The sequence below is a fragment of the Lutjanus erythropterus genome, chromosome 3, assembly GCF_056507025.1.
Source record: "Lutjanus erythropterus isolate fLutEry1 chromosome 3, fLutEry1.hap2, whole genome shotgun sequence".
In the NCBI taxonomy this organism is placed as follows: Eukaryota; Metazoa; Chordata; class Actinopteri; order Lutjaniformes; family Lutjanidae; genus Lutjanus; species Lutjanus erythropterus.
The window spans coordinates 38,237,490-38,249,552 of record NC_139319.1 but is presented as its reverse complement, the minus strand read 5'-3'; the positions used below and the strand labels follow the sequence as shown (position 1 = coordinate 38,249,552).

The 12,063-nt window shown below is 38.9% G+C and overlaps 2 protein-coding genes across 2 annotated transcripts in view; both read right to left on the bottom strand.

The window, feature by feature from the left end:
• Positions 1–12,063, bottom strand: part of LOC146330525 (complement C3-like) — an 84,745-nt gene that overhangs the window by 49,961 nt on the left and 22,721 nt on the right. The window lies entirely within an intron of this gene.
• The window catches only part of LOC146330526 (complement C3-like), a 35,396-nt gene that overhangs the window by 11,714 nt on the left and 11,619 nt on the right, over positions 1–12,063 (bottom strand). The window contains exons 11-19 of the mRNA XM_084716086.1: positions 9,897–9,932; positions 9,618–9,735; positions 9,427–9,515; positions 8,515–8,654; positions 7,335–7,547; positions 7,122–7,179; positions 6,945–7,034; positions 4,838–4,959; positions 3,040–3,102 (exon numbers count right to left, since the gene is read on the bottom strand). Of these exons, the coding sequence (XP_084572212.1) occupies positions 3,040–3,102; positions 4,838–4,959; positions 6,945–7,034; positions 7,122–7,179; positions 7,335–7,547; positions 8,515–8,654; positions 9,427–9,515; positions 9,618–9,735; positions 9,897–9,932 (929 nt within the window). The remainder of the gene's footprint in view (positions 1–3,039; positions 3,103–4,837; positions 4,960–6,944; positions 7,035–7,121; positions 7,180–7,334; positions 7,548–8,514; positions 8,655–9,426; positions 9,516–9,617; positions 9,736–9,896; positions 9,933–12,063) is intronic.

The window sequence follows — 12,063 nt, the reverse complement described above, 5'->3', positions numbered from 1 at the left end:
AATTTTTTTTCTGTTTGCCCACTTTGCATTTTGTAAAAGTATAAAAATAAACAATTACATTTTATATTTTTGAAAAGTTCTTACTTTACAGCATTTCTTCACACCTGCATAAAACCTGCACAATACTGTATATAATGTGTGTAGAAGAAAAAATTACAGACTTTAAAATCTTGTTCAACCAACATGTTCTAGATCGGCTATATATGCATTTGCCTCATGTCTTTGTCTATTTTGACTCCAAGGAAGACACAGTCGATCTGTCTGCAGTATTCACTGTATTCACACAAACAACCTGACAGAAAAAAAAAAAAAAAAAACATCCTGTCACCGTCCGCTGGCAGCTTTAAGATGTCTGAACATATCCGATAAATCTGCTAGACGGAGCGTCCATGTTTCAGGTCATAGTGGTGTTTGACACCGAGTCACCGAGTAGCATTCATTAAACCAATCAGAAAGTCAGCTCTCATCACCTTTAAGAACAGGTGCACCAAGAGTGTAAGCAGTGACAGAATGATGTGCATTTACCAGGAGGAAACCAAGAGAAGAGAGATTTAAGGCGAGGAGACAGATCTCCACACAATATATTAAATATATGGAGATGGACGTCTCCAAAGTAGCTTCATGTGTAAATAATTTATTTTACATTAACGCCTGCAAAAAGTAATACAATAAATGAACCATTAATGCAGATATGAAACTGGTTATGTTTTACACTGACACATCTTGAAGCTATAAAATATGTATTTTATAATTCATTATTATCATCATCATCATTATTATGCAGCTCCGCTCACTGAAGTGCCTGAAGAAGGAGTTAGTGGGCAGGAGGAGTGGAGGGAAGAAGTGAGAAGTGGGGAGAGAGATGGTGCAAACCAAAGCAGTCCGTCCTCCATCCCCCTTTCCTCTTTCTCCTCATCCTCATTTCCTCCATCCTGCTGACACTACTGTGAGTGTAGGAAACAGAACCAGACAGTGTTTCTCAAGTTTGATAACCTGTACACAAAATTATGCAGGGCTTGTTCAGCATTTATAGGACAGAAGCACGCATACTTTTTAGGACTTGCAGAAATCTTGCTATTATCACTAAAAACATGATTTGTTTCCACCCTCTAAACCTAAGAAGGGCTTTTAAAGTGTTAAAAAGAAATTGGATGGTTATAATTTACAGCACAGAGCAGGTAAAATAATGCAGAGGATAAGCAAGAATATAAGACCAAACACATATACAACAGGACATGACATGTTTATTGCACATTATGACTGTTTGATCCAGATAAATGCAGCTCTTATGATATTAGATGTATATAAACTGGGTGATTCAGTTTTTGGCAGACTAACATTATCACTTTTTGGCATGACACGTCAGCATCAGCACCTACAGTCCCAAAATGTTTTCCAGTAGTAGTTATACAGTACAGTAGTAGTACAAGTAGCAGTATTGACAGGTTATTGACGTATTAGCAAGCTAACAAACCTTAACTTTAGCTTACTGGATTTCTGTGTATTTCAGCAAACGTTAGTTTGTCTTCATCAGCTGTGATCCCGTCCTGTGCGCACTTTGCAGGTCGACTGACATTTATTAGGTTTAATAAGTATAATAGTAATTCCTGATTCCATATTAGTGAGATTAACTTTAGAGACAAACTTGCACATGCTGTTTTAACAGAACTGAAAAGATTTGTGATTATGGAGACGTGTGCACCTCAGCCAAGCGCAAGACACACACACACACACACACACACACACACACACACACACACACACACACACACACACACACACACACACACACACACACACACACACATGCTGTTAATTTCAATGTTTACATTTTATTGCGGATTGAAAACGTGATCAAAGGACACTTTACTAATCCACACTCCTGTATGGGGAAAGTCTTAACATAAATGAAGGTGTTTTGTGATCGTGGAGACGTGTGTGTGCTTTGGTCAAACATGCTGGTTGCTATCTTCTGCAGACAAACCAATTACGCCACAGACTTTGCACTTCGACCAGGTTTTAGCAGTCCAGAGTGCAAGCATGTTTTTACTCCAATGCACTGAGCAAAAGATAGCAAATGCATCTGGCCACGCCTTCATTTGGCCTCAATTTTTAGACCTCCCACCCAAACCAAGCACAAGTTAATTTGCTATCACAGACGTGGCCAACAACTGCACAACTGTGCCAGTATAAGATAGCAAAGCCACCTACAACCCCAGCACAATGGCTTTATGCCGGGTGTAAGATAGAGCCCTTTGTATCGTATCACATAACACGACCAAACAATAATGTTAGCTAGGAAGTGGTTGAATACTAATGTTACCAAATAAGTTATCAAATAATTGTTTTAGCTTGATTTATGGCTTAATGTCCCTCCAGATTTTAACTATCCACTGTCTTTTCAGTTCCTGACCAACCAGTTGTGAAATAATAACAATTTGTCAGATTCTCTACATTTATACAGCTTTTAACCTGGAACACAGTAGTATGACATTTGAGCTCCCCACTCTAAGTGTGACATCGGAGGAAAATGGCTGCCATGTGAATATGGCCAGTCGAAGTCCATAACCATGCTCTGACACCTCAGCATCTTACCTTGTAGAGTTAGTAGGTAAAACAACAACAACAAGGAGCTCTGTGATTGGTGGGCTGTCTCTAATTTTTAGAGGGCCTTGCTAAAACATTGAAACAAGGCAACCATCGTGGGTGAAATTCAACTAACCAATCACATTTTACCTCATAGAGGGAGAATTCTTTAATGTATAAAATAAGGACTATTTCTGAGAGAAGCTATCAGTGTAGCTGCTGCTTGGACCAAGATGAGAGACCCATTTTTGGAAAGACCACTTTCAAAACTGAAATTTGCTGAAAAGGTTTAACTGGTTAAACTGGGAGGCCAGCATCAGCACTGCATAATTTGGTGCAATGTGAAGACATCTGAAAGTCATACACAGTATAATGAAGTTTGTCTTCATGTAGGGGTCAACAAAGACACAACAAAACTCAACAGAACAATAAATGTGTTAAAGTTCCACTTACTGTCAACGTTGCTTCTCCATTTCCTCTGGCGGTCACTTTTACATCCTCATTTATACTGCTGACCTGTTGAGATTTCAAATATGCAAAGAACACAAAAAAAAACACACAATGTCAGGAGGAGAAATCCCAAATCCTGTTGTTTTTGTCCTGAAAATTAACCGTTACAGTAATACATAATATGAACTACTTATGTACGCTATAATTCCTGCTTTTTAGCTCATAAAAAGGTCCTGTTTCTGTAAAATATGTGTAATTGGTGTAGCTGAAGATATGACAGGAAAGGGGGTAGAGAGAGGGGGAATGATATGCAGCAAATGGGCCACAGGCGGGACTCGAACCAGCAACCGCTGCAGAGGACCAACAGCCTCAGTACATGGATCAAACGCTCTGCCAACTGAGTTATGGGAGCATCTATTGTACTGATGAGACTATCATAAATAATGACTTGCTGATGTCATTTGATGTGTTTTAAACCAGATGATGGAGAGTGCAGCTGCCGCTGTGGGAAAAATTGTTTGTTGGCCCCTAAAGCTTAATCCTCGTATCTGCTGAAAAGATATAAAATGACTTTAACACACCTTTAACCTTTGCATGGTGGCATAGACATGACACTGTGCTTCACATCATCCTCAGCATTCTCCTCAGTATTAACAATGAATGAGTTACAGTCTGATGTTACTGTAACTTATTCCAAACATTTTAATCTTCCTGACATGACACGCCCACCCCAAACTCCCCTGTCTCAAATTTCACCCAATCTCATCTGGTCACCATAGTCAGTGGTTCTCAACCTTTTGTAGCTGAAGGCCCACTTCTAGTTGTTAAAACATTTCTGAGTATCATCCTCCCAACAACAAATTCAGCACACTGTGCTTTCAGCAGCATCACTGCCTGTCATTATGAATCCAGCTTTAATGTATTCAGGGTCATATTTCCTCACAGCATGCTTTGTAGCTTCTACAGGCACAGGGTTGTCTCCCACATCACTTTTTCTTTTCAAAAACTAATCCATGTCACTGTATTATCCTGAACACATTTGGATATAAAAGCAACAAAAAATTTAATCTAACCATTTGGCAGTACTGCTGTCTCTGGGAACCACTAGATGGTGCTCACTGACACCCATCAATGAGCCGCGGCCCAGTGATTGAGAATGGCTGATCTGTTATAGATAGTAGATATAGACAGAACTTGTCTTTGTTGACTACCCATGTTCAAACCCTGCCTCAAAATGTTCCCAATGCACAGTTACATTGTTATGCTGATGATACTCATCATTAACTTAAGTAAAAATGTGAAGCCAAAACATCTTGATCGCCCCCCTGGTAACTGACTACAGTGTAGGTACAGGTAAGCATGAGCAAAAAAATAAATAAAAATCAAATACAGTTTTCTCAAAGGTGGTTTTTGTCATTTTAGGCAGTTTTCCTCACACGATATATGTTCAAATGTTTTTTTTTTATTATTTGTTTAAATTTAAATAATTTTGTTTAAATTTTTAAATATGTTTTAATTAGTTATTTGATGTGACAAAAAGCAGTCATCCTGATGTATGGGACAGACCTCAATGCCTCTGTTCCAATCCTGATCACTACTGCAATGTTTTGGCTTCATTTATCTTCAGTGGGAGGAAGTGGAGACACAGTGTCCATCTTTACAGTCAATCAGTACAGTCACCTTTGCTCAATATTTTGATTATCTGCAGTCTGCCTTTTGTACTGTGGAGTCATAGTTAGTTGATTTTGAATATCTGTGTGTGTGTGTGTGTGTGTGTGTGTGTGTGTGTGTGTTTTCTCACTTTAAGTGTTCTTGTGACGTGGTGATTCTCACTGTTGAAATGGAAAAGTGAAGGTCTTGGCCTGCCTGGCAACAAGATGTCCACATTCAAATCAAAGTCTTGGCCACTTATCTGCTCTCTTCCTGTGTGGACACAGATAAAGGAAACAACAACAAGTAACTATGCAAAAGAAGATTTTACAGACACTATTACATTATATGTCCAAACACAACATGGCAATATCATGCCACTGCAAAGTCAGTGGTAGCACGAATGCAGTTTTTTGCATTTGCACCTGTTGTGTAAAGGTTGTGTTCATGAATTTTGGTGCTCATTTCATAATTAAACTGTGTTTATGTTTCCAAATGCTCACATCACCTATTGCAATTAAATACAAGGCAGTTTTCATGGCTATCATCAGCAGAGGAGAACCCACAAAACACATGTTCATTTTTGCCTTTTTAACTTTGTATTACAATTCATTCATCTACTACAGACTGAAATATTACTCAAAATACATTTTGTTTGCAATTAGAGTACGTTGTGTAACGAATCTGATCAATGAGGTTCATCAGTAATTAATTCCAGTTTAAGTTCAATCAGTTGGGCTACCTTTACCTATAATTTACACCAGATGTGGCTTTGTGACGTTGTGTGTGCGTCCTGGTTTTGTTCCGTCATACGAGCGACTGCAATTTCCACCAGCAGTGTTTCAGAAGCGTTTCAGCAGCGGAGCGTTTTGTCCGTCTGATTATGTTCACTTGCACAACTGAAGTCCTCATTCCTTGCACTTTGTGCTTCTACCATGGATAAAAAAGATAAATTGTTTATTTTCTGTCTGTTTTTATGATCATGAGTCTGCACAGGTTCTTTTATTTTGAAAATGAACCGGATTCTCCCTGCCTTTTCTGCGCCTGACTTCCATTCCTGTTCGACCTGTTCTGTGCTAACTGACACGCCATCTGTCAAAAAGGGACTTGCTGCGTATTCTCTGTGGAACAGATCGCCGAGCCAAGACGCTTCTGGGACGCAGCTAAAACGCACCTCAGTGCATCTGGTGTAAACACGAGCATTGACTAGAATGGCCGTGAACTGGCCTGAGTGCTGTGGCACAGCTGTGACGCGTTGCAGCTGCGCCTGGTGTAAATTACTGGTAACACTTCATTCATTCACAGTCTTTTATTGGAGGCCTAGCTAAAAGTCTTGTCTTAAACTTGCTCTCACTCCCACAACCAACTCAGACACCAACGGTCTCATAGCTGGTTTCCTATTGTAAGTACTGTGGCTTCATCACCCCCTTAAAACATAGTATATATACAATATCTAACACAACAGGGTCACATTTCTCACCCTTTAGTGCACATCAAACTAGAAGAGGTCACCCGTTAGAGTGTAGATCTCCACTGGAACGAAGTAACCCACCAACATTTTCATCAGTAACTGTAATTTAATTACATTTTTTCACAGTAACTGTAACAGATTACAATTACTCTTATTATTTAATTACATGTAAGTAGCTACTCTCCAACACTTATTATGCTTTTAAACATTTGTGTGAAACCTTGACATAATTGCCACATGAATTCTTGAGTTATGGCCAAAATAACTATATATATATATAATAGCACTTGCGCTGGCAGCGCAATGGCTTTGCTCCGGGTGTAAGATAGGGCCCAATGCCTCTAATCGATGAAGGTTCAGTTCAGTTTCCTGATACATGATCAGACACCACTGCCAACAAATGTGGTGTAATACTCTCATATTGATATTGTGATTGTGCATTTGCCAGTAAGGTTTGAGTTTAACACTGCTGAACCTTTTCAACTTGCTGCCACCGCACACTGTGTGCAACCATGACAACTGCAGAGATCACACTGAAGGAAATACAGCTACATTTTGACACTTTCACTGGCAGTGAACAAACATATCAATTGAAAAAAAAAAAAAAAAAAAAAACGTCTTAAAGCAACAATGGTTTGATTTTATGGTCTGGGGTGATGAGTCATGTTTATGATGCTAGTGAGCCAAACTTGATAATGAATCATGTCGTATTTCTGTGAATTTCCTCCATTTTTAACTGCAACCCACTCTATTTGGCTCCATGATTAGAGTTTCCAGTTTATCTCACCTGTCACAGAGATTAGTGTGGTTGAAGGTGTGTTTGGAGCCAAATCTCTCAAAGGTATTTTACTGTTGATAGTTTCCTCTTGTATACCAGCTAAAGGAAGAGACAATTGGCAAGTTAGGAGATCAGCAAAAAACAGTCAGTACTTTTTGTTTTGTTCAACATTAAACTTACCGGCACCTTTCTTAGCAGGGTCTAGTGTTATAACCACTGGTGATTTTATCAGTATGCCTTCAGGCTGGAAAGACAGGAGTTCATAAACACATCAGGATTAACACTTATATTTAAGCAAAGCTGTGTGACAGAAAAAAATGTGACTTGCATGTTAAAGTGCAAAAAGCTAAAGCTTTAGTCTTAATGCAGTTCAGAGAGCACAGAATGCATTTCTCTTACCACCACCTGCAGCATCTTCCTGACTCCATCAGCGAGTAATGAGTCTCTCACAGAGGCTTTGACCTCAATGGGAAATTGTCCCTCCTTCATGGGACTAATGATAAAAGGTACAGATCGTGTAGTTTGGGGTCCAACATTGACCTCCTGACGATACCTCCCATGGTTAGATGCTGCACTGCACACATGCTCCGTCTCAAACAGATCCACACGCACCTTGAAATGAGTATAGATCAGATGTAACTAAGCACAAATACTTTGTTACTATATGTATGTAATACGTACTTACTCTACTTTGGATTTCTCAGGTATTTGTACTTCCTGCACTTTAACACAAATATCTGTAGTTTCTAATCTTTACATTTTCAAAATAGGCTTGTTACTTTAGTTTCAATGCATTTGATCAGAATAATTTCTATTTAGATTATTTTTATTTTTTCATCTTTATATTATTTTGCATCATTGTGCAAAGCCGCCCAACATCAAAACTGATTTAAGCAAAGGTGGATGGGACAATAACACACACAAAAGACGTAACACAACGAAAAACAACAAAAGAAATAACAAGACAAAAAACAACGTAGAAGACAAAATGAGACAAAGAAAAGTAGCAAAATTTAAAAAAAAAAAAAACTTAACAAGACAAAAAATAACAAAAGATCTAACAAGACAAAAAGATGTAACTAGATAAAATAAAAATAACATAAAAGACATAAAAAGATGAAAAGACAAACCAGAGGAACAAGAGATTAGACAAAAAACGCAACAAGACAAAAAAGATGGTAGACAACAGGACTACTTTTATACTTTGAGTATATTTTAGAGCTTGTACCTTTTCCGTTTGCACTACTTTTACCAAAGTCTTTTTTACAAGTACCTGTACTTCTACTTGAGTACAGAATATGGGTACTTTTGTCACCTCTAGTGTAGATGGGAAAAGAAAAATGTTCCAGGAAATGTTTGAATAAATGTGGGGAGAATTAAGGAGATGTTTCCATGGTTCATGGGTCACTGAATGGTTCGCTTTGCATGAAAATGATGCGACTCATATGCTATGGCCTTTGCAGTCACCAGGACACAACCCAGTTTAACACCTGTGGAGATTCTGAACCCTGTTAGACACAGCATCCCATCACCTTGCCATCTGACCTTTAAACACAAGAGCTGTATAGGCCTGACTCACTCTCATACGATCTGGGCTGTAGTTATGGAGTATAGCCTTAATTTCCAGCTGTTCTCCACGGACAGCAGAGTATGGTAGTTTGAGATCGATGAAGAATTCCTTCCTCACAATAACCTCTAATGGATCAGCCACACAGACACCTATAGACAAGAGGAACAATAAGCAGTAACTAAAACACAAGGAAAAGAAAGAGGATATTAAGGGGCAAAATGGTGAAACACGAATACTTAAATTCTGAATCATTAATCACCTAAATCCCAAAAGAGCAGGCCAGAATCTGACAAAATGGAAAGGGTGAAAATTCTTAGATATTTTACTCTTGAAACCTGCTGAAAGTTTTGACTGTTAAGTTTCATGCTGCCTGCCTGAGTAACCCCTGTCTGACCCATGGTAGGGCCCAATGGCCTGTGGGTACAAAAAGTCACCAAGTATTCCATGTAGATGGCAGCATGTGTCCACTAAGTTTATACCCATGCTGCAAGCATCTGCCAACACAATGTTACAATTCTACAACAATCTGAATCCCAATTTGCAGCATTTAGTTAGTTTAGCTTTACAAAAACAGTGATCAGTGATCGCTGTCGCTGGCCAGCTGCTAATATATCAGGCTACTGAAGTCTGGGTTTACTGTCAATCAATCAATCAGTCAGTCAAACTAAACTAAACAATAGTTTAGCTGGGGGAAACATTACTGCAGCTAGTAAGCCAGTGTTAGTTAGCTGAACATGCTAATATTCACAAGATATGTTAGAGCAGATTAAGAAGTCTAATCCATTTCTCACATGTGTGCTCTTGTGTTCCACATTTTTGAAAGATTAAAAAAACACCACTGGTCAAAGAAGGCCCCTATTAACCACAAGTACATAAAAAAAAGAGAAAAAGTCAAGTCATGCAGAGAAACAGAATCCTTACCGTGAGTTCTTGACAGACTAATGCCAATGAACTGCCAGGTTGTGACTGAGTCTGGCAAAGGAACATTTTTCACAGATGATGTGGTGTCACTGAAAAAAAAAAAAAAAGTATTATCAGTTTCAGTGACAAACGAATTTTGTAATTTTATTGATGGCATGTTTTTTTTAATGTGTATATTTCTGTTGCCTCACCAGTTCAATAGTTGTGAAGGACAACGTGGCAGTATGATATCTGACCACAGCCAACTTTCAGGGAACTTGGTGCGAGAAACGATCTCATCGCTGTCCATGTAACTGTCATCGTCTTCACCTGAAGTGTCAATGAAAAGGTTACAATTTTCATAGATTCATCCAGGGCTTTCTCCTATCCCTTTGATTGATTCAGATATTAATAAAATGATAGGAGGTAAAGAAATTACATGAAAAAGCTGATGGAAAGAAAGCTATCATAATTAGCAACCCTTTACTTACTTCGTTTCCTCCTGCTGGGGGCTGGACACCTCAAATCTGGAAATGCAAAAAACAGACTAACTCTTAAACAGAACCCAACAAGTCTGAAATCAGTCTGCATAGTATCTGTTATGAGACGCTGATAAAATAAGGTCAATTGACACAGTAGATGCAACAATGTCCCTGTATTTAAATAGGGAGGAGAGATTTACAACAGCAATATTGTTGAAGTTTTAGAACAGAATACCTTACATATGTATTATTAGAAAACTTTAAGGCAAATACGTTTAAACCCTCTCACAAAACTGTGGAGTCTTGTCAGCTTGTGTAAGATACGAGTGCATCGGTTCAGACGGCCTGTATTAGTAGAAAGCTAAACATGAATCAGAAACAAATCAAGGTAGCACTAGCGTATTGATACATTTCACTGGGACACGCATATGTTAAATTTTCAAGGATCTGCCGCTGTAACTTTCCTCCGTTTTCTCTCCTCTTGTCTTCACCTGCACTGCTCTCACTGGATGCCTACTGCCAAGCTCACACAAAACAAGCGCTCCCTCCTCCCTCTCCTGTGTCTCCTCTTTATTTAATCAAAACAGACCGCTCTGAAAACAGCAACAGAAGAGACATTGTAACGCGTCTCACCACCAACCTTTCATAACGCTCAAGCGTAGAATAAGTTAGGATTTTATAAGAAAGATGAGAAACACTGCTGCAAATCATTTGTGCAAAATGTGTCAGACAGCAGAGTACAGAGACACAAGTCTGACTCACAGACGTCATGTCACTGTGAGAGCAGGTAAAACAGAGCATCACTGTTCCTCCACACTAATCAAAACCACAGCACTCTTCATATGAAACAGAGCAGCACATCATCTTACTGCAAAAATAATGTTTTAATATTTTAAACAGTTTTAAAGTTTGTTCATAGATTCTCATTCAGGCTACAGGATCTCATTTACTGTAGTGTCAATGTAATGTCTCTTTCTCTCTGTTTCTACTGTTACTATATTTAGTACTTAGTATATTAGTACATTTAAACTATCAGGATTTATTTTTGACACCAATAGCACTCTATAAATGTAGCATTAATTGAATCAAAATATAAAGGTTCACACATTGCATTGTCTTGTATTGCATCATATCGTATAGTGACAGAGTTGAATTGAATCAAACCGAATCATTGGACATTTATAGATTTCTAAGATATGTACTGTACTGTGTACTCGCTTCAGGTGTGTGCACGTGGATCAGGTCTGAGAGGCTACAGTTGACATTTAGGCTAAAAACATGGTGTAAATGGCGTCTTTTTGGGTCAAATTTTAATGTTGTAGCTTACAGACACTTGGATTACACCACACGAGCAGTATGGAGACATTTTGTGTTTTTTTTTGTGATCTTTTTTTAAGATTTTAAAACTGGTCACCATTCACTTCAATTGTACTGGATTTGGCTGCAACGCTGTTTTCCACTGAAGCTCCAGGAGTGTTTTGTGAACTGGAGATCTTCACCCATCATCACATCAGCACAGGGGTCAGTAGATATTCAGTGAAATTTCATTTTTGGGTGAACTATCACTTTAAGGAGTGATGAGCAAATGCCATCCAGAAAGTTGTTTGTGCATTGGGTCAAGCGCCAACATCCAGTTCATTCTCAGACCAAGCCTCGACAGGCAAGGCCTGGGTTTCAGGATGGAAGACTATTTCTTTCGCTGAAGACTGAGACTTATGGCTGGTTCATATTATACACTGGGGCAGTGCGTGACGGCATTGTTGCCAAACTGCTGTGGCTCCCATATGCTGTGGTGTCCACACAGGTTGCGTTTCTGCCATGAGGTTGCTGCTGAAAGCCCTGTCTTATATACAGTACTATATACAGTACAGTGATTTCCCCCCTTGTTCAGAGAGAAAAGGAAGGAGGAATGAATGCATAGAGGGAGAAGAGAAAAGAAAGAAAGAAAGAAAAAAAAATACTGCCCTGCACTCTTTTTTCACATCTGTGACACACTACACAAATGTAGACAATACAACTGCAGTGAGAGGTGTCCTGTTGCTGACATTATGTTGATATGACTGTCAACAGATCATTTTTAATGCAGACTTTTGCACACGTGGGCTGTGTGGACGCCCTAACCTGTTAATACGGGTGCTGAAATGAAAATCAAAAGGTAACGCCCACACACACGCTG